Source organism: Brachycentrus maculatus, unplaced genomic scaffold (genome assembly GCF_059751285.1).
Source record: "Brachycentrus maculatus isolate JH-2025_06_01 unplaced genomic scaffold, ASM5975128v1 h1tg000238l, whole genome shotgun sequence".
Lineage (NCBI taxonomy): Eukaryota > Metazoa > Arthropoda > Insecta > Trichoptera > Brachycentridae > Brachycentrus > Brachycentrus maculatus.
The window spans coordinates 828,888-851,028 of record NW_028280989.1 but is presented as its reverse complement, the minus strand read 5'-3'; the positions used below and the strand labels follow the sequence as shown (position 1 = coordinate 851,028).

The following is a 22,141-nucleotide window of genomic DNA, read 5'->3' as shown; positions in this document are numbered from 1 at the left end:
TATATATATATATATATATATATATTATCTTAACTTTATCAAATTATTGATTTGATACGTTGACAGTGTATATAAAAAATGTGATAAAACAATAGTTAGTTGCTGTTTTTATTTTTTTTTTTAAAATTAAACAAGTATATTGCACTTGCATTTAATAAAAAGGATCCTTGTATTAATTTAACTACAAAAATAATAACCCAATATTCAATAATAAATCAAAAATAAGCTTTTGAATTTGAAACCCTTTTAGAAAATTTAAAATACTTTCAGAAATGAATATTAATCAGTTATCCTTATCAAAATGTGTTTTACTGAAGGTTAAAGGGATTTTCACAATAGTCTACTGATACAATTATTATACATACTTAAACACTGGGTTAAATTTTTATAACAACATAACATTTGTATATTTTGAAACTGGCAACATGAAACAATAATCAAAACATCACAAAATATTTTGTTTCTGAAGTTATAAAATATTTATTTTGAAATTAAAATCCTTCCACCAATTATTATGAGCTACGATAAATTTCACCGCTTTGTTGACTGACATTAACAGCCTATCCAATAATCATTGATGGCTGATTATGTACTATGCACAAAAATTGATTTACGTAATGCAACTACCAAACGAATATTGTACTGGTTGAAGAAATGGGGTCAACATTTTTGCTGAAGTCAAAGAGATTGAATGAGTGCAGATTCTGTTTTGATATAATTGAATTCATTTGATTATCTCTTTCAACATCAGCTGTTTATGGCTTTGTGATGTATGTGAAGGGTTCTTTCTAAAAATACATTCAAATTAAAACAATAGGGTATTAATAGTCGGAAGGAATATCGAATTTAGTCATAATATGCTCTAGGCGCTAATAAATACTACAGGTACCGCAAACTCCAAGGCAAGTGTAGAGTGCAGTATGAGACAACCGGCATGTGAGACTTAAGGCGAGACACTTGTTGACATTACATATGTCTTTAAAATTTTGATGCATCAACGGGAATTTAAATGACTAGTTTAATCTTTTGCATTATCTCCCTTATTTCTTGATAGATTTCAGTACCGATGTCTTGTTACTTTTTTTAAAACTGATAAAACCCCATTGACTGTAGACATGTAATTAGTTCTTAGCTGCCTGATATTTTTAATTTTTGAACGCTATTTGGTCTCTCTCTCTCTTTTTCTAAATAATTATTTCAGTAAGTTTAAATGTTTTTCAAAGTTATTCCTCTTGCTGGAAGACTATTGGATTTGGCAGGAGCGTCTCGGGCTTGAGAGTGAGCAACTACAATACTCAGACACTGCACCCATTCCTCTGCATTTTTTCCATCTTTCGGCTTCAAAATTAAAGTTTGATCGCCAGTAAAAATTTCAAATGCTTTTGGGATATTTCTGGCTCCCCGGGACACTTTTACAGAACGTATCTGGTTCACATCTATACTTTCCCCTCCGCTCTGAAATGTTTTTTGTATTATTAATTTTGACACATAATATGAGTATTTATTTATTTAAACTATTAATACCACAAGGTACAGGACACCATGAAAAGTTTACCAGGAAAAACAGACAAAAATTATAATAGGCAAATATTTAATTGTATAAAGTCAGTGATTCATCCAGTCATTTATACACATTTTTTTTACTAATAGAAAATGTTTTACTGGCACTTCACACACAAGTTTTTCTAACATTATGTATTTATTTTTATCAATATTGATGGCAAAACTACAAACTGGAATCCCTTTATATAGTTTTCATTTCACCATTATGGTTAAAAATTCTTGTGAAAAAATAGACATTAAAGAAATAAATTGTTAATCATCGAGTAAACAAATATGATAGTTTCCTTACCGATCCTTTGCAGGAGAGATGGGCACCGGACAGAGTAAAGTATCTAGTACGCCATCTCCTGAAAAGTCTCCATCTTCCCTTTTTTTCCTTGAGCTGCCCTTCTATAACTGGCTGAGTGTTCCCATTCAGGAAGCCAACGGCTCTCTCGGGATGGTTGCAAAGAAAACAGCCCCACTGCGCGGCCTCTCCATCCCGCGCATTATTCAATTCAAACACATCGAAGAAACCAGATTGGCGCAGTTCATTCAATAATGTTTCCTGATCCTGTAATAATTCACAGGTTATTTAATCCATTAAGGGAGCGAATCATAATGAAGGCAAGGTTTTCAGTTCTGCGTTTCAATATATATACTTAATATGCATAATGTTTATAAAAACTAACCAACTAACATTAAAAAATTGTTTACTGTAAAATAGTTTAAGGGTGAAAACAAAAGTTTTTATTATTATTTATGTTACCTTGCTGCATGGGAATGCACTAGTCACCAGAGTTAGAAATGTTTTGTTTTCGCATTTCAGTATATCCCAGCAATGTTTTAAACTGCTTACACTTGAATCTCGACTACTCAAAGCACTTGATGATCTAGCCTAGAAAATTAAGAAACGAATTTCAGCACCTGATTGAGACAAAGAAAGTGTCAAAAATTATACATAGTAAAGGAAACCTACCTGTAATGCAATAAACATAAGATGTATCCATATTCTGGGATTTCTTGTCCGCATTGTAAAAAAAGTTCTTGAATACAAACAATGTTGTCCTCTTGCTTGACAAGCAAAATGCAGTTTTGCCAATTTTTTTGCACGTCTTTCTAAAATAATATAACCATTTTCAATAAACTAGAAAATATGTATTTATAAAATATGTTAATATCTAGAGTTTGAACTGACCATCTTCACTTAACTTGAAGAAAAATGAATAAACTGTTGAAAAGGATAAAAAAGGGGAAATTCAACAAACCTTCAATAGTACATTTTGCAGGTGGCGGTATTCGCAGGGAAACCTTATCCATGTATACCTTGATCTTGTCTAAATGTTTTTCGCAGAAATGTTGTACAGTATCTCTCATCGGGTAAGGCTCAAACACACTTATCCTCTGGGAAGCGGCATTGGCATTTATCATTGTTACACTGGTATTGTTGGCTCTTCTCGAGGTTACCATTACTGGTCCCGAAATGCTGATGGGACTGCTGGTTCCGATATTAATCGGACTCGATCCCATAGAGTGACTTAAGGTAGAACTTCCATTTGGATTTGATGATAGAGATCCGTGGATACCGGGATTTACTATGGATACTTGGCCGAGTGCCACATTTGAATGTTGAATGGAAACAGCTGGTGATGGAGGTATAACGTGCAACAGAGGTAATGTCGAGATGGAGTCAGAAGACTTTCCGAGAATAAGCGGATTGATTGAGATGGATTGAATTTGTGCAGAATTTCCCAGGTGTGATGATAATAATGTAGGACCTGATGACATCTGAAAATTTATTAAATATTACAATAAATCTATAATACTAAGAACTTTCAGATAATATTGAACAGAATCGAAAAAATTACGTTTTTTATCTCCTTAATTACATATAGTATTGTGGATTAAAAGTGAAAAGAAAACATTATGCATATAAGTTTGAATTGGACTTCAAAGTAAGTATACACGCACAATTTACTAAGATATAAGACCAAATGTAAAAACCAAGTCAAAATTATATTTTTTAAATCATAATACAGCTGCATTAAGACTATACTACATTAATCTTGTAAATCGCTAGGGACCAAAAAATTAATATCGTATTTCAATTAACTCTTACTTTTATTTTATGTATAATACTTACATATTGAATGTATCGCAGTATCTTAGTGAAAATATGCAGTTAATTAATAGGTGAGTAACATAAAAATGTAGCTAGAAAATTGATTTTGAAGACTAAAAATGTTAATGTCCGCCTCCGTAGTGTAATGGTAAGCACGCTCGGCTACCGTTCTGGAGGTCCCGGGTTCAATTCCCAGGGGGGGTCAAATAAATATAAGTGTTTTTTTCACTGTAATATTTATTCAATATTACCCTGGACAGGTACGTGAAGCGGAGGGCTGATCACCTGTTCTTCATGTGTAAACGATCAAGATAACACTGCGTTTATATGAAGCAGTGCCCTATGCACCATTGAAGTATGGATAAGGGTTTTATTATTATTCAAAAATGTTAATTCAATCAGTAAAATACAAATCAAATATAACACCAGAGGCTCGATTCCAAAAATAAATATCAATAAGAATAATATTTATGATAATAAAAGTCACAGCTGGCCACGGTACTTAAATTAAAGCATATGAAATTTTAAAATTTTGGAGTAAACCAAACAATGTCCAAAATGAAAAATAAAGTCTAGATCTAAAAAAATATATAATTTGTAAATATCCTAATTAGATTATAAAGATTGGTTATTTACCGCTGATCCCGCACTAACACTCGTATTAGTGGAGCCTTGTCCAATAGTGATCTGACCAGAATGTTGTACGGAATGGGTACGAGTGTTGCCATGTCGCAGTATCCTCGGGGGTGATATGGTGGTCACAGTAACACCGCCACTCGAGACTCCGCTCTTGCTGGATAATCCTCCCACAATACTATTACTCCATTTACTTTGATTTGAGTTAGATACATTTGTGCTGCCAGAGTTATTGGAAGGCGTCGCTTGCTGAGCGGTGGATTGGTTGTTTATTTGCTGCGAAGAGGAAAGACGAGTCATGCTCTTGTGCAAACCCCCTACAGAACCACCTAAAAATATTTTTCAAGTATAAATAATGTGAACAGGTATAAAAAAATCATACCGGCTTAAAAAATGTTCCTTGGGGTCTGAATTAAGTGAAATAATTGCAGAAACTAAATGGAGAGGTAGAAACGTAGTATAAAATCATTCACTTAGGTTTTCAAGCTTAAGAAACATCTATGAATACAGGTTTTATGTTTTTAAGAACACTTTTACACAATGGTTTTTTAGCTTATATCTCTTATAAAACATACATCTAAATAATTTAAACTGTATTCATATAGAATAACAAATAGTGCCCAACATATATGCACATATCGATAAATTAAAACGACATTATTAAAATAGAGTATCTGACTCTAATACTTGTACCATTATAAATATCGAAATACATACTTTTTTGAAAACTTTCTCTCTTTGACACAGAGTTTTGATTATGCGTGATCAATTAGAGATATTAAGGAGACATCTCAATTTTTACGTACACTAGGGAAGAACTCACCCGGAATATTAAGCCTTGTCATGCTGCGGTGTGTGTTGGAAGAAGTGTGCAGTCTTCCTGTACTGCGAGAGTCGCCGAGCTTGGCTCTCCTGGTGTATCCCACTAAGGGAACTGCCGAAGTGCTGGTCTGACTCGCTGTAACGGGCACAACGGGAGGACTAACGGCCGGACTAGGGGGCACCGCCACGTTGTTACTTCCTCCCAACTTGACTATAGTTACACCGCCCGGAGTCTGCTTCACTTCATTATTGACTGTTTGTGTTTGCATATTGCTAAAAATTCAAACCAATTCAAATTTAAATCATGCGTATGAGAGTAAAAATCATCATTCGTTTATTTAAAGACTCACTTGTTATTACGGTGACGGACTCCGTGCAGAACTTTATCTGTGAAGAGAGCAGGATACGCACTACAAAGAGCTGTAGCTTCTTTAAGTAAAGCAGCGTGACAAGATCTCTCTGAACCGGCTAATTGATCCAAAACAAAATTAAGTGCTTCTTGAGCCCGGTCCTAAAAATATAACTTACTTTGATGGAATTTATTTAATGGGTTAGTACAATTAATACTTTTAGGGTTAAATAACGTATTTTTGTGTTCATGTTTAAAAATAATATTAATTTGACAAAATTTAAAGAAAATCAAGCAAAATTTGATAAAATGGAGATGTCCAATACATATATCAAATATAAAATAGCACAATGAGGTAAGAATATTTAACAGTTCACTGGGAAGAAAAATAAGCAAAAAATGGATTTAACTCCACAAGCGGTTAATATATTGATTGTTGTCTAATACACAAGTAATAATTTTTTAGTTTTTGGAATAAATAAAAATGGTAGCATATTTAGAGATTGTTGTTTAAAAGTTACCTTATTTAATTTTCCCACTTGAGCTAAGATTTGAGCTATCAGAATAACATGATGGGGAGTGGCATGCGGTGGTATTGCGGCTCTGTGTAACGTAGCAAGATGCTCCACTAATAATGTTGGCTTTCTCTGTGATACACACAAAAGTACTTTTAGCACTCCTACACACACACATCCTGTCGCAGTATTATTCGTTGTATTTGGGCAAAGGTAAGCTAAAAGTTGTGAAATACTGGCTTCCAAAACGGAAGGATCGTTTTTGGCCATCAACTCGAACAGGCCAAGGAGGGCGAGTTTCTCTTGTTGGTCAGCATGTGGTAATAAGGAGACAAGAGCCATAGCATGACCATTTAGTGGTCCAGGGGATACCTCGTATAACTGGGATAGCACTCGGCACAAAGGATAATTACCTGCAAATATGAAAACAATTCAATAAAATTTTAGTCAACTGGGAGTATACATGCAAAATAAATATTTACCTTTAAGTTTTGTGGTGACATTTCTTAGTGGAACTGCATTTTATAGAATAAAATAACAACTAAGTATGTAATTTTTTCCACATTAATTTTATTTGACCAGCAACCGGATTTCGTCGTAACCGACATCATCAGACTGGTGATGGTGAAATATTGATTTAATTGAATTATTAGGTATTCAAATTTAACAGAAAAAGTACAAGAAAAAAACTTAAATTAAGGTCAAATTATGTTGGATTACTGTACAATATTCTTTCTACAGATATTTTGGCCCATTTTTTTTAAAATATTTTATTGTAAGTTCAAGTTTTCAATCTGGACTTCAGCTTTTATCTTTTTATTTGAATTACGCTTATTCATATTCCAAGACAGGAATTAATTATTTATTTAGAAAACAAAATGTTAAACAATGTTTTTACCCGATATGATAGAATCCATGATTTGTTGAACATGAGGCTGAAGAAGGGAAGCATGATGAATAGCAGCGAGGGACAGATACCTTGCCATATTTCTGGACAATTCTCGATTTCCTTTGTGGAGAAATTTTACTGCTACAGGAAGGGCTGCTTCCATAACCGCTTTCTTACTGTAGTTTTGATTATCAGATGCCTGAAAATATATTTAACTAAATGTCATTCATTCAAACCCTTATCCGCACACCAATGGTGCATAGGGGACTGCATCGTATAAATGCAGTGTTATCTTGATCGTTAACACATGAAGAAAATCAAGCCTCCGCTTCAGGATAAATATTAGAGTGAAAAAAATCACTTATACTTATTTAATTTAATTAGTCAGTTTTTTTAGTCAAAAAAGCTCATAAATCACAATTAACACGCTTTATGGTAACGTACATGGAACTACAAGATCCAAAACACAGAAACACATCAAACAAAATCTAACACATACCTCTTTGATTCAAAAGAACTTTGATTATCATGTTATGAATTTGTACAACCTACTTCCATTATCCATAGTCATGGAAGTGGGTAGATCTGAAATAGATCGTATCATTTGGCCCTGTTGTATTTGATTGCATAAATAATTTTCTTTCATTATAATTCTATAAACAAATATTGTAAAATGTGCCATTGGCACAGGAAAACTCAGAAAGGTACATTATTTTAATTCGTAATTATGTATATGATAAAATCCACTTACAATTTCAATTTCATTTCTTACTACTCAAATAAATTTATATAAAAAGTGTCACTTGAAATTGTAAATGCTCAAAAGAAAAATAAAATAAGAATTTAGAAACATATAAAGCTTTAATTAAAATTAATGGTCTAACAGGATTTTTATCTTAGATTTTATGACTATTTTGAGAACAGGTATTATCCATATTCATAATAGACAAGGTAATAGGTCAACTAGACGTCATGGCCAACCCCTCAATAAATTAAGCTCATTATGCAAAAAAATCCTACTGTTTTATGTTATACACTTTTCACATAAAATATTTTTGTCTATATTTAAGTTCAAACATAAGACTAAATTGAATTCTGTTTTAACAACATATTGGTTGATAGGATATTTCACACAAGTACACTGAATTGATGCTGTGATATCTTGAAGTTAATTAGGCAATCAGTCTTTTTGTATAACATATTACAAGTAAAACAGCAGTCGGAATATATGTATTTATATTAATCACCCTGAAAACCATGGTTTTATGCATGGAAGTCAATGTGTCTACCTACAAACGCAGATCTCTTTGATATGCATACCTAATTAAAGATATATACTTTTAAGGGTAAAGGAATAAAATTGTGACAAAACATTAAATTAAACTTTCCGGGAGTATAGACGTAAATGAACGTCAGTGCAATTTTTCCTCAAAGAAAAATTCGAAGTCCGCCTGTTAGTTGGTATGATGTATTGTAACTTGTATAGCAATGACATCTGTGGATATTTGTATGTAATTTTGTCATGAAATAAAACCTAGAGATGGTGAGTTATATATTTATTTTTTTTAACATAATTGATATAAACGTAATAAATTTCATATAGATTTCGTGAAAAAAAATTTTTTCACTCCCCAGAGAAAGTCGGACACCAATTATTGCACTCCCGGAAAGGTTAACTTTTGATTATAAATTTACCAGAAATATGCATGAGATGACATCAGCAGCAATTTTAGCATGAGGAGGGTCTTCATCTTTATGTTCCGGCTGTAAATTATGGTGTAAACATGACTCAAGCAGAGCAACGAGGGCTGTACAATGCTTCTCCACACTCCCCGTCTCACGAATGCATGAAGTTACCCGAGTTACACAAATTTCTACTACCGACTGATCATTATCATTCTGGCAGTAATCTGCTTGAGATGCTATATCTGTTATCTGATTAATCTGTAAAAAAAACATATATAAGTATCAAAAAAAATATATATGGAAAAATATTTATCAAGCCAATACGAAAGCCTTGAAGATCTTTAGATTTTTTGTATTTGAGGATTTTCACGTCCACTATTTGCAAAATGTAGAGATGTTTTACTGGTAATTCTTTGTATATTATTTTCTTTTTCTGATGTTTCAACCGCCATTAGAGGGGGGTCATATTTAGCGTGAATGATTTGAATTATCGGAGGTCCAAGTGACTCTTTTCTAGCTATGGTTCATGAGATGTGAAATAGTGCTTATCATTTTTGTATGGCAACATAATTTTTTTTCATATAAACTTTGTGATTATCCAAAAACCAAATTAATTATTTTTTTTACATAAATATCTCCTTGTTTGGAATCCACTTTAGCTTCCAATGCAAAATAAATTATTAAAGAGTGAAAACTATTTCTAAACACACCAATCAAAAAAGAAAAGATAAACCACTTTATCTTTACTATTTATTCCATCTAAGCCTGTGACATTTCATGATAATATGTAGAGTGTTAGTATGAAATAAATTTAATAAATCAGATAAAAACCTGTTTTGTTAGCAAATATTTTTTTTATTACTTAACAGTTAAAATGAAACTTATACTGATATTTCGCACAATCACCGTAGTAAAATAAACAATGCTCAAAATTTAGTTAAGTCATTTGTTTATCAGGTAATAGTAATGAATGCTTACCACTTCTGTTAAATCATTCACAATTGAAGAGTCGGAAACGGAGAACATGTCACCTGCCCGAGATAAATCCCGGTTCCCCAGGACTTGAGTAAAAAGCTCGTGCATTTTGTATTTGTTTTGTACACCACGGATTATTTTGATAAATATCACAAATGAAAGGCTACCCAATTACCACACCGCAAAATCTACAGTTGTATCCATATCAAAATAATTAGACGTTCACGTATTGTTGTAAGGGCACTTCAAGAATAAATTCAACATGTACTTGGTGATAGATCATTTTAAAATGTCAAAGAATTTGCAATTTAACATTTTACTACTTAATATCTTCATTTATCACACTTTTGCGGATATCACACATGCCACATCGCACGCGATATTCCGCTTTCACTTACGACACCGTACGACACTATTATTATAGTCTATCTCACTCTGGTTACCAATTTTACCTACATTTATATCGTTCATCTTTTTCCCACCTGAATCTCAGGTGACGTACGAGGTAAACAAACCGAAAAACAACCACCTGTAGCTCATATCAGAATATTGGCTGATTGGCCCGTGTCCCGTGCTGGTGTAATAATGTTCAATCGCCATAATTTTTCAATAATTTGTCAAGTATTTCGCCAATGATATTATCGCTTATTGTTATTGGTACTATATAAACGTTATCTTAACATTATTTAAAAACAATTCAGAATATTGGCTAGAATAAAAAAATATAAAATGTCATGTGGTATTATTATACATAATAATACTAGTGATAACATAATATGGATCAAACCATTCGCATACGAGTGAAAGCATTAAAACATATATGGATAAAAGAATAATTTGTATACATGCAGCCACTAAAGCCCGGTAAGAGTATATATATCAAATATTATATACTAATATATATCATGCAAAAGCAATAGGTATTTGTGTGAGGGGCATGCTAAGAACCAAATATGCTAAGAACCCTTCAGAAAGATAGCGGTGTTCCTGAAATAATTTCTAAGCTTTGGTGTCAGTAAGGCAGAATACTGCGTGAATAAGATAACTGGTATTTCTATTGGCTGCCGATTAAAAAGGAACTTTGAGAAATTTGAGAAGATAACAGTTCATAACTTATGAGGCAATGCCTTTTTTCGGAAGTTGAAAACATCAAAATGAATTGCAATTCTTTTAAAAACCTAATGCTGGTCACTCACGACGAGGAAAATAGTAGATTTTGTTACATTTTCTCTGGTTTTGTAACGTTCAAGTACGAATTTTGGAAAGACGAAAGATTTCACTGCCAACCTGGCGATGTGACGCGAAATCGAATACCTACAGCGCCATCATTAGTAAATAAGCTTCGTTCGAGTCTGGCCGGGCGCGGGCGACCGTCATGAATTCATTGCACAAACTAATTTATATAATTCATTGTAAACGATAAATGACACGCCGGGTGATCTCGTGCTGAAAATATCTATTATATATTGGAAATGTGAGTACTTCATTATTGGTAAGGCGTTTCCTCTCATTCCGCCGTTTGCTAAACAGCTGTCAAACAAATTACGCAAGAAATTTGTCTCGACTGCTGCTCAAATAAGCGCTAATTAGAAGAAATATGTATTCTATAACCTCCCGAATGACCCCATCAACAGCATTGCAGGTAATCAACTGTTTTTGTTGTTGTTTTTCATGCCTGAAAAACTGTGCAATCTTCTTTTGCTGGTCACTCACGACGAGGAAAATAGTAGATTTTGTTACATTTTCTCTGGTTTTGTAACGTTCAAGTACGAAATTTGGAAAGACGAAAGGTTTCACTGCCAACCTGGCGATATGACGCGAAATCGAATACCTACAGCGCCATCATTAGTATATAAATCTTTGTATATAAGCTTCGTTCGAGTCTGGCCGGGCGGCCGTTATGAATTCATTGCACAAACTAATTTATATAATTCATTGTAAACAATAAATGACAAGCCGGGTGATCTCGTGTTGAAAATAACTATTATATATTGGAAATGTGAGTACTTCATTATTGGTAAGGCGTTTCCTCTCATTCCGCCGTTTGCTAAACAGCTGTCAAACAAATTACGCAAGAAATTTGTCTCGACTGCTGCTCAAATAAGCGCTAATTAGAAGAAATATGTATTCTATAACCTCCGGAATGACCCCATCAACAGCATTGCAGGTAATCAACTGTTTTTGTTGTTGTTTTTCATGCCTGAAAAACTGTGCAATCTTCTTTGTGTGAAATGTCATTTTGACAGTCCGTTGACAGCGAGTCTGTTTTTATTATTGTTTTTATGTTATATTTTAGGTAAAGTACGGACAACCGGCATAGTTACAAGCACATTTATTGTCATATAATGTTATTTATTGCACTATATGCATATAAAATAAGATTCAACAAACACAAAAGATGTCATTCAAAAAATAGCTACAGCACGTGGCGTATAGATTTTGAAATGGTTTTCCAGTTTTACTTATACAGTTACAAATGTCAATTTACTAGTGGGTGCAATGCTTGCCCATGTTTTGTTCACAAAGAAATAGGTATGGATGATAATTAATAAATAATATTGGATATATGATGTAAGAAGACCAGCCCGACGAAGCTTGCAATCGCAAAACCGGACTGGACTCTTTTGCTGACAAATTTCCAGCCCCCATCTGTGCTCCACGAGTAGTTTTATGATGAGGTTGGAACTCTTCATATCAACCCCTCCGAGAAGCCTGCCACTGTATACCTTATAAGACCATCTTAGTGTATACCGGTGTCTGATATCCTCATCATCGGAGATCGCTCAGTGGGTCGTAATGCTAGCAATTATTTTTCAAACATAAAAACTAATTCTGTAACTTTGTTACCTTTTCAGACTCTTGCAACTATTGGCAAATGACTTGTCGCGGCAGAAGGGTTCCATTTCCCCCATTGTGTTGGCGCTTTGGACAGTTTCATTTCCTAGCGCTGGATCAGAATATATAAACTACAGAGGACGATTCGGCATTGTTTTATTTGGATGTGTAGCCAGTAATTACTGTTTTAGTGTTTGCAGATATGTATAGGCAGATAGATGATATAACCATGAAACGTGTGTTATTGCACAATTTTCTTGGGAGTTATTCATCGTGACTAATATATATGTATACTCTCCCCCCTGAAAATAAACATATTATGCTCTTAAATATGTTTTTATTTTGTTCATTAATGACCGAGATCCTTGAAAAGTATCATCCTATCCCGCTCTCTGTGATCTTACAACATTGACCTTAATTTTTTACAGAAATGCAATCTAAAGTAACTAACTGACCATCACGCCGCTTCCGCAGGGATAGGCAGAGAGAATAGAACACCACACCACGCTACTCTTGTCTTTGTACACATTCTTCTTTACGCATCCCCTCACACATCCTCCTCCCAACCCTTCTCCGCACCCCAAAGGTGCATAGGGCACTGCATTATATAGAAGCAGTGTTATCTTGATCGTTAAATACACGAAGGAAAGGTGATCAGCCTTTCGCTTCAGGTACCAGTCCAGGGTCATATTAAATATATATTTGACTGAAAAATCAATAATATTTATTGCGACCCTCTTGGGAATCAAACCCGGGACCTCCAGCATGGTAGCCTAGAGCGCTAACCGCTACACTATGGAGGCGGACCTCATACATACCCGCCGATTATTCGGATTCCTGAATTGACCACTTTCAATTATTTTAAATACTTGATCATGCCAAGTTTTGCCCGGTCATCCTCTGCTCATGTTCCCAACAAGATTCGCCTCATAAATTTCTTTTACAATCCTTTCTTCGCTCGTTCGTTTAGATCTTTTATAACTAACTAACTAACCATCACGCCGCTTCAGGCAGAGAGAATAGAACGCCACACCACTCTGTCTTTGCAAACATTCTTCGCCTCTTCCACGTTCATGCATCTCCTCATACATACCCGCCGATTACTACGACTCCTAACCTGACCACTTTCAAGTATTTGGCATACCTGATCGTGCCATGTTTTTCTTGGTCTTTCTCGGCATAAATTTGTTTTACCGTTCTTTCCTCACTCATTCGTTCCACATGTCCAAACCATCTCAACGCACCTTTCTTAATTTTATTGATAATGGTTATCTCCGCTTTGCATTCCTTCCTTATTTCACTATTCGAACATCTATCATACATCGTTTTGTCGCACATTCTTCTGAGAGATTGCATTTCGACTGCACTCAGTCTACTTTCATCCTTCTTTTGCCAACTCCATGTTTTACTTCCATACATTAGAGTTGGAACCAGGACTCCGTTGTGCACTGCCAGTTTAGCTTCCGCTGATAGGCTTTTATTTGCCATAACTGATATTATTAGAGGGTATTTCTTTTTCATCGAGAATTTTAATGACTTCCTTTAATCTGACTCTATCGAATGCTTTAGTAAGACCTACAAAGCAGAGGTAAGCTGTCTTATTGAACTCTATTGCTTTTTTAACTAATTTGTCTAACAACAAATGTGTTGAACTTATTTACGTCCGAGTTCACTCGGTTTCTCAGCGTCACATATTTAGCATATTCTTCTGGTGACGGTGAGCTTCTGTATTTCAGATGGCTTTTCTTCGGCGAGTTCCTTGACTTCATCAGTAAACCATTTTATCAATAATGATTATCTCAGCCTTGCATTCTTTCCTTCTTTCACCATTCGAACATCTATCATACATCTTTTTGCCTCACATACAAATAAAACTAACTAACTAACTAACCATCACGCCGCTTCCCCGCAGGGGTAGGCAGAGAGAATCGAACGCCACACCACTCTGTCTTTGCAAACATTCTTTGCCTCTTCTACATTCATGCATCTCCTCATACATACCCGACGATTATTACGACTCTTGACCCGGCCGCTTTCAAGTATTTGACATACCTGATTGTGCCAAGTTTTCCTCGGTCGTCCTCTGCTTCTTTTTCCAACTACATTCGCTCCATAAATTTGTTTAACCGTTCTTTCTTCACTCATACGCTCCACATGTCCAAACCATCTCAACACACCTTTCTTAATTAATAATGTAATAAATAATAAATAATATATATATAAATAATAAATAATGTATGTAAAAATAAAAATAATAGATCAACCTGGCTGATCGGTGATAATATGCGTGAATAGCCTATAAATAAAAAAAAGACATTCATAATAACAGCAATGGGGGCGCGAGATAGAGACAGGCATGAATATAGAAAGAGGTAGAAAGACATTCGCCGGAGCTAGCGGTTGAGTTCGGCTTCGTCCACAGAACCAAAGATCAATTAACGAACATCTATTTACTTATATTTCTTCTTTTTTTATGGCTATTCACCCTTCTAGCCAATGCGAGTTATTTTTTATTTATATATTATTATTTTACACTTTTTACAATTTAAAAAAGATAAATGTTTGAGTTTTTATTATTTACAAAAAAAAACTTCAATTTCATACTATTTCTGTGAGCCTGAGCGGCTCATTATTAGAAAGTGGTATGAAATTGTGGTAAAGTGGTTCGAACCGAAAAACTTTGATTAAAAAATCCGAGACACTAGCCACGGGACCACAACCCGATACGATTTGAATTGAAATCGTTTGTTTTCCTGTAATTGGGGTTAGCTTCATTATTAAGTTGGTTTGTTTAGTTAGTTATTTTATATATTTCATACACATTTACAAATGATTTTCAATTAATTTTGTTTGTTAGGGGAGGTCGATGAGATTGAGATGTTAGTGGAAAATGGAATTGGATTGAGAAGACAATACTTGACATGTAAATTTATCTTAAAATTTTCGACTAAAAAATATAATATTCTGATTTAAAAAAATGATAGTTAATAATTCCGAGGGGGCGTCAGAGGCCTGCACTTGCAGGGCATTAATTGGAGACCTAGATCTTATTTCATTGGGTGCCCGTTTAATGACGGCTTCCTTTCAGACCTCTCCAGCATTAGCATTCCGTTTTCCACTAACCTCTCAACCTTATTAACCTCCCAAACTTGTTTGTAATAATTTTTATTTCTGCTAATAATTTGGATGCAACTGGCTGTCCAGAAGCTTTCAGATTCATTGTCGTTGCATGACCTAGTTGTGAAAGTAGAGTGGAGTTCCCTAGATTTTCAATTCTGCGGCGATTGCATCGTTCAGAACTATCTTCAAAAGCTGTTCCGCACGATCGCGCTTTTGTTGTTTTCGAGTCATCTTGCCCCTATGTGCGGCGCGGCGAATTGCCGGCTTTGTGAGTCAGTGACAAATTGACATTCTGATTCTGGAGAAGGGTGATTGATGCAGGGGACAGAAGACGATTGAAAGCACGCGTGGAGAAGAATCATTAAAGATATCATGAAAAACATTTAAAAAATAAAAAATATAAATTATACATTTGTGGGTTACAATAGTACATGTAGGAAGGCTCAATATATAAATACATACAGATAAACTTCACAAAAAACATAATAAGATAATAAAAAAAAAAACAAATAATTCAAATCGTATCGGGTTGTGGTCCCGTGGCTAGTGTCTCGAATTTTTTAATCAAAGTTTTTCGGTTCGAACCACTTTACCACAATTTCATACCACTTTCTAATAATGAGCCGCTCAGGCTCACAGAAATAGTATGAAATTGAAGTTTTTTTTTGTAAATAATAAAAACTCAAACATTTATCTTTTTTAAATTGTAAAAAGTGTAAAATAATAATATATAAATAAAAAATAACTCGCATTGGCTAGAAGGGTGAATAGCCATAAAAAAAGAAGAAATATAAGTAAATAGATGTTCGTTAATTGATCTTTGGTTCTGTGGACGAAGCCGAACTCAACCGCTAGCTCCGGCGAATGTCTTTCTACCTCTTTCTATATTCATGCCTGTCTCTATCTCGCGCCCCCATTGCTGTTATTATGAATGTCTTTTTTTTATTTATAGGCTATTCACGCATATTATCACCGATCAGCCAGGTTGATCTATTATTTTTATTTTTACATACATTATTTATTATTTATATATATATTATTTATTATTTATTACATTATTAATTAAGAAAGGTGTGTTGAGATGGTTTGGACATGTGGAGCGTATGAGTGAAGAAAGAACGGTTAAACAAATTTATGGAGCGAATGTAGTTGGAAAAAGAAGCAGAGGACGACCGAGGAAAACTTGGCACAATCAGGTATGTCAAATACTTGAAAGCGGCCGGGTCAAGAGTCGTAATAATCGTCGGGTATGTATGAGGAGATGCATGAATGTAGAAGAGGCAAAGAATGTTTGCAAAGACAGAGTGGTGTGGCGTTCGATTCTCTCTGCCTACCCCTGCGGGGAAGCGGCGTGATGGTTAGTTAGTTAGTTAGTTTTATTTGTATGTGAGGCAAAAAGATGTATGATAGATGTTCGAATGGTGAAAGAAGGAAAGAATGCAAGGCTGAGATAATCATTATTGATAAAATGGTTTACTGATGAAGTCAAGGAACTCGCCGAAGAAAAGCCATCTGAAATACAGAAGCTCACCGTCACCAGAAGAATATGCTAAATATGTGACGCTGAGAAACCGAGTGAACTCGGACGTAAATAAGTTCAACACATTTGTTGTTAGACAAATTAGTTAAAAAAGCAATAGAGTTCAATAAGACAGCTTACCTCTGCTTTGTAGGTCTTACTAAAGCATTCGATAGAGTCAGATTAAAGGAAGTCATTAAAATTCTCGATGAAAAAGAAATACCCTCTAATAATATCAGTTATGGCAAATAAAAGCCTATCAGCGGAAGCTAAACTGGCAGTGCACAACGGAGTCCTGGTTCCAACTCTAATGTATGGAAGTAAAACATGGAGTTGGCAAAAGAAGGATGAAAGTAGACTGAGTGCAGTCGAAATGCAATCTCTCAGAAGAATGTGCGACAAAACGATGTATGATAGATGTTCGAATAGTGAAATAAGGAAGGAATGCAAAGCGGAGATAACCATTATCAATAAAATTAAGAAAGGTGCGTTGAGATGGTTTGGACATGTGGAACGAATGAGTGAGGAAAGAACGGTAAAACAAATTTATGCCGAGAAAGACCAAGAAAAACATGGCACGATCAGGTATGCCAAATACTTGAAAGTGGTCAGGTTAGGAGTCGTAGTAATCGGCGGGTATGTATGAGGAGATGCATGAACGTGGAAGAGGCGAAGAATGTTTGCAAAGACAGAGTGGTGTGGCGTTCTATTCTCTCTGCCTGAAGCGGCGTGATGGTTAGTTAGTTAGTTATAAAAGATCTAAACGAACGAGCGAAGAAAGGATTGTAAAAGAAATTTATGAGGCGAATCTTGTTGGGAACATGAGCAGAGGATGACCGGGCAAAACTTGGCATGATCAAGTATTTAAAATAATTGAAAGTGGTCAATTCAGGAATCCGAATAATCGGCGGGTATGTATGAGGTCCGCCTCCATAGTGTAGCGGTTAGCGCTCTAGGCTACCATGCTGGAGGTCCCGGGTTTGATTCCCAAGAGGGTCGCAATAAATATTATTGATTTTTCAGTCAAATATATATTTAATATGACCCTGGACTGGTACCTGAAGCGAAAGGCTGATCACCTTTCCTTCGTGTATTTAACGATCAAGATAACACTGCTTCTATATAATGCAGTGCCCTATGCACCTTTGGGGTGCGGAGAAGGGTTGGGAGGAGGATGTGTGAGGGGATGCGTAAAGAAGAATGTGTACAAAGACAAGAGTAGCGTGGTGTGGTGTTCTATTCTCTCTGCCTATCCCTGCGGAAGCGGCGTGATGGTCAGTTAGTTACTTTAGATTGCATTTCTGTAAAAAATTAAGGTCAATGTTGTAAGATCACAGAGAGCGGGATAGGATGATACTTTTCAAGGATCTCGGTCATTAATGAACAAAATAAAAACATATTTAAGAGCATAATATGTTTATTTTCAGGGGGGAGAGTATACATATATATTAGTCACGATGAATAACTCCCAAGAAAATTGTGCAATAACACACGTTTCATGGTTATATCATCTATCTGCCTATACATATCTGCAAACACTAAAACAGTAATTACTGGCTACACATCCAAATAAAACAATGCCGAATCGTCCTCTGTAGTTTATATATTCTGATCCAGCGCTAGGAAATGAAACTGTCCAAAGCGCCAACACAATGGGGGAAATGGAACCCTTCTGCCGCGACAAGTCATTTGCCAATAGTTGCAAGAGTCTGAAAAGGTAACAAAGTTACAGAATTAGTTTTTATGTTTGAAAAATAATTGCTAGCATTACGACCCACTGAGCGATCTCCGATGATGAGGATATCAGACACCGGTATACACTAAGATGGTCTTATAAGGTATACAGTGGCAGGCTTCTCGGAGGGGTTGATATGAAGAGTTCCAACCTCATCATAAAACTACTCGTGGAGCACAGATGGGGGCTGGAAATTTGTCAGCAAAAGAGTCCAGTCCGGTTTTGCGATTGCAAGCTTCGTCGGGCTGGTCTTCTTACATCATATATCCAATATTATTTATTAATTATCATCCATACCTATTTCTTTGTGAACAAAACATGGGCAAGCATTGCACCCACTAGTAAATTGACATTTGTAACTGTATAAGTAAAACTGGAAAACCATTTCAAAATCTATACGCCACGTGCTGTAGCTATTTTTTGAATGACATCTTTTGTGTTTGTTGAATCTTATTTTATATGCATATAGTGCAATAAATAACATTATATGACAATAAATGTGCTTGTAACTATGCCGGTTGTCCGTACTTTACCTAAAATATAACATAAAAACAATAATAAAAACAGACTCGCTGTCAACGGACTGTCAAAATGACATTTCACACAAAGAAGATTGCACAGTTTTTCAGGCATGAAAAACAACAACAAAAACAGTTGATTACCTGCAATGCTGTTGATGGGGTCATTCCGGAGGTTATAGAATACATATTTCTTCTAATTAGCGCTTATTTGAGCAGCAGTCGAGACAAATTTCTTGCGTAATTTGTTTGACAGCTGTTTAGCAAACGGCGGAATGAGAGGAAACGCCTTACCAATAATGAAGTACTCACATTTCCAATATATAATAGTTATTTTCAACACGAGATCACCCGGCTTGTCATTTATTGTTTACAATGAATTATATAAATTAGTTTGTGCAATGAATTCATAACGGCCGCCCGGCCAGACTCGAACGAAGCTTATATACAAAGATTTATATACTAATGATGGCGCTGTAGGTATTCGATTTCGCGTCATATCGCCAGGTTGGCAGTGAAACCTTTCGTCTTTCCAAATTTCGTACTTGAACGTTACAAAACCAGAGAAAATGTAACAAAATCTACTATTTTCCTCGTCGTGAGTGACCAGCATTTGTGTGAAATGTCATTCTGACAGTCTGTTGACAGCGAGTCTGTTTTTATTATCGTTTTTATGTTATATTTTAGGTAAAGTACGGACAACCGACTCTGAGCTGTCGGCAGAGCCACCTGGGAAATTTCGGAACATTGTCGGGATGGCAGAAGCCGAGTTTAAATATCCTTTAAAGAAAATACCCTGCGTGTCCAGCGCTCAAGAGGTGAACGATTAAATGTTATTTGAAGCCCACCTTTCATAAAGAGTTACACTAATCGCGCCATATCATCCGAGCATGGACTCGTAAGAAAGAAGCCAAACACAATTACAAGTACATTTATTGTCATATAATGTTGTTTATTGCAATATATGCATATAAAATAAGATTCAACAAACACAAAAGATGTCATTCAAAAATAACTACAGCACGTGGCGTATAGATTTTGAAATGGTTTTCCAGTTTTACTTATACAGTTACAAATGTCAATTTACTAGTGGGTGCAATGCTTGGCCATGTTTTGTTCACAAAGAAATAGGTATGGATGATAATTAATAAATAATATTGGATATATGATGTAAGAAGACCAGCCCGCCGAAGCTTGCAATCGCAATACCGGACTGGACTCTTATGCTGACAAATTTTCAGCCCCCATCTGTGCTCCACGAGCAGTTTTATGATGAGGTTGGAACTCTTCATATCAGCCCCTCCGGGAAGCCTGCCACTGTATACCTTATAAGACCATCTCAGTGTATACCGGTGTCTGATATCCTCATCATCGGAGATCGCTCAGTGGGTCGTAATGCTCGCAATTATTTTTCAAACATATAAACTAATTCTGTAACTTTGTTACCTTTTCAGACTCGTACAACTATTGGCAAATGACTTGTCGCGGCAGAAGGGTTCCATTTCCCCCATTGTGTTGGCGCTTTGGACAGTTTCATTTCCTAGCGCTGGATCAGAATATATAAACTACAGAGGACGATTCGGCATTGTTTTATTTGGATGTGTAGCCAGTAATTACTGTTTTAGTGTTTGCAGATATGTATAGGCAGATAGATGATATAACCATGAAACGTGTGTTATTGCACAATTTTCTTGGGAGTTATTCATCGTGACTAATATATGTATACTCTCCCCCCTGAGAATAAACATATTATGCTCTTAAATATGTTTTTATTTTGTTCATTAATGACCGAGATCCTTGAAAAGTATCATCCTATCCCGCTCTCTGTGATCTTACAACATTGACCTTAATTTTTTACAGAAATGCAATCTAAAGTAACTAACTGACCATCACGCCGCTTCCGCAGGGATAGGCAGAGAGAATAGAACACCACACCACGCTACTCTTGTCTTTGTACACATTCTTCTTTACGAATCCCCTCACACATCCTCCTCCCAACCCTTATCCGCACCCCAAAGGTGCATAGGGCACTGCATTATATAGAAGCAGTGTTATCTTGATCGTTAAATACACGAAGGAAAGGTGATCAGCCTTTCGCTTCAGGTACCAGTCCAGGGTCATATTAAATATATATTTGACTGAAAAATCAATAATATTTATTGCGACCCTCTTGGGAATCAAACCCGGGACCTCCAGCATGGTAGCCTAGAGCGCTAACCGCTACACTATGGAGGCGGACCTCATACATACCCGCCGATTATTCGGATTCCTGAATTGACCACTTTCAATTATTTTAAATACTTGATCATGCCAAGTTTTGCCCGGTCATCCTCTGCTCATGTTCCCAACAAGATTCGCCTCATAAATTTCTTTTACAGTCCTTTCTTCGCTGGTTCGTTTAGATCTTTTATAACTAACTAACTAACCATCACGCCGCTTCAGGCAGGGAGAATAGAACGCCACACCACTCTGTCTTTGCAAACATTCTTCGCCTCTTCCACGTTCATGCATCTCCTCATACATACCCGCCGATTACTACGACTCCTAACCTGACCACTTTCAAGTATTTAGCATACCTGATCGTGCCATGTTTTTCTTGGTCTTTCTCGGCATAAATTTGTTTTACCGTTCTTTCCTCACTCATTCGTTCCACATGTCCAAACCATCTCAACGCACCTTTCTTAATTTTATTGATAATGGTTATCTCCGCTTTGCATTCCTTCCTTATTTCACTATTCGAACATCTATCATACATCGTTTTGTCGCACATTCTTCTGAGAGATTGCATTTCGACTGCACTCAGTCTACTTTCATCCTTCTTTTGCCAACTCCATGTTTTACTTCCATACATTAGAGTTGGAACCAGGACTCCGTTGTG

The 22,141-nt window shown here is 35.6% G+C and overlaps 1 protein-coding gene and 3 long non-coding RNA genes across 6 annotated transcripts; 2 read left to right on the top strand and 2 right to left on the bottom strand.

Annotated features, from left to right (window-relative positions):
- Positions 1-105: 105 nt before the first annotated feature.
- On the bottom strand, positions 106-10,961 carry melt (ventricular zone expressed PH domain-containing protein melted). Of its 2 annotated transcripts, XM_088264851.1 has the most exons (13): positions 10,501-10,961; positions 9,540-10,245; positions 8,571-8,819; positions 6,885-7,074; positions 5,993-6,399; positions 5,473-5,633; positions 5,124-5,395; positions 4,301-4,629; positions 2,811-3,330; positions 2,522-2,661; positions 2,312-2,440; positions 1,853-2,116; positions 106-1,455 (listed from the first exon to the last, which is right to left on the bottom strand). In XM_088264851.1, exons 2-13 carry the CDS (start codon positions 9,642-9,644, stop codon positions 1,207-1,209), a joined length of 3,015 nt encoding a protein of 1,004 aa, XP_088120977.1. In that variant the 5' UTR covers positions 9,645-10,245; positions 10,501-10,961; the 3' UTR covers positions 106-1,206. The 2 variants fall into 2 exon arrangements, with proteins under 2 accessions (XP_088120977.1, XP_088120976.1); XM_088264850.1 differs by lacking the exon at positions 10,501-10,961 and having other exon boundaries at positions 9,540-10,461.
- A 30-nt stretch (positions 10,962-10,991) lies between these two features.
- On the top strand, positions 10,992-21,019 carry LOC148306532 (uncharacterized). 2 transcript variants are annotated; one of them, XR_015837994.1, is made up of 3 exons: positions 10,992-11,010; positions 19,951-20,081; positions 20,718-21,019. It is a non-coding gene; the product is annotated as an uncharacterized LOC148306532 (long non-coding RNA). The 2 variants fall into 2 exon arrangements; XR_015837993.1 differs by lacking the exon at positions 10,992-11,010 and adding an exon at positions 11,026-11,178.
- On the top strand, positions 11,237-12,701 carry LOC148306534 (uncharacterized). Its single transcript, XR_015837991.1, has 2 exons — positions 11,237-11,703; positions 11,833-12,701. It is a non-coding gene; the product is annotated as an uncharacterized LOC148306534 (long non-coding RNA).
- Positions 18,410-19,712, bottom strand: LOC148306533 (uncharacterized). The gene is made up of 2 exons (XR_015837987.1): positions 19,408-19,712; positions 18,410-19,278 (listed from the first exon to the last, which is right to left on the bottom strand). It is a non-coding gene; the product is annotated as an uncharacterized LOC148306533 (long non-coding RNA).
- Positions 21,020-22,141: the final 1,122 nt, after the last annotated feature.

Bases quoted from the DNA above. Each gene is read 5' to 3' on its own strand.
- melt (XM_088264851.1), bottom strand. From the start codon at position 9,644: ATGCACGAGCTTTTTACTCAAGTCCTGGGGAACCGGGATTTATCTCGG. The intron at 7,075-8,570 runs GTAAATTTATAA...ATATATTTTCAG, and splicing joins TCATCTCATGCATATTTCTG to GCATCTGATAATCAAAACTA. The intron at 5,396-5,472 runs GTGAGTCTTTAA...TTGAATTTTTAG, and splicing joins GTCCGTCACCGTAATAACAA to CAATATGCAAACACAAACAG.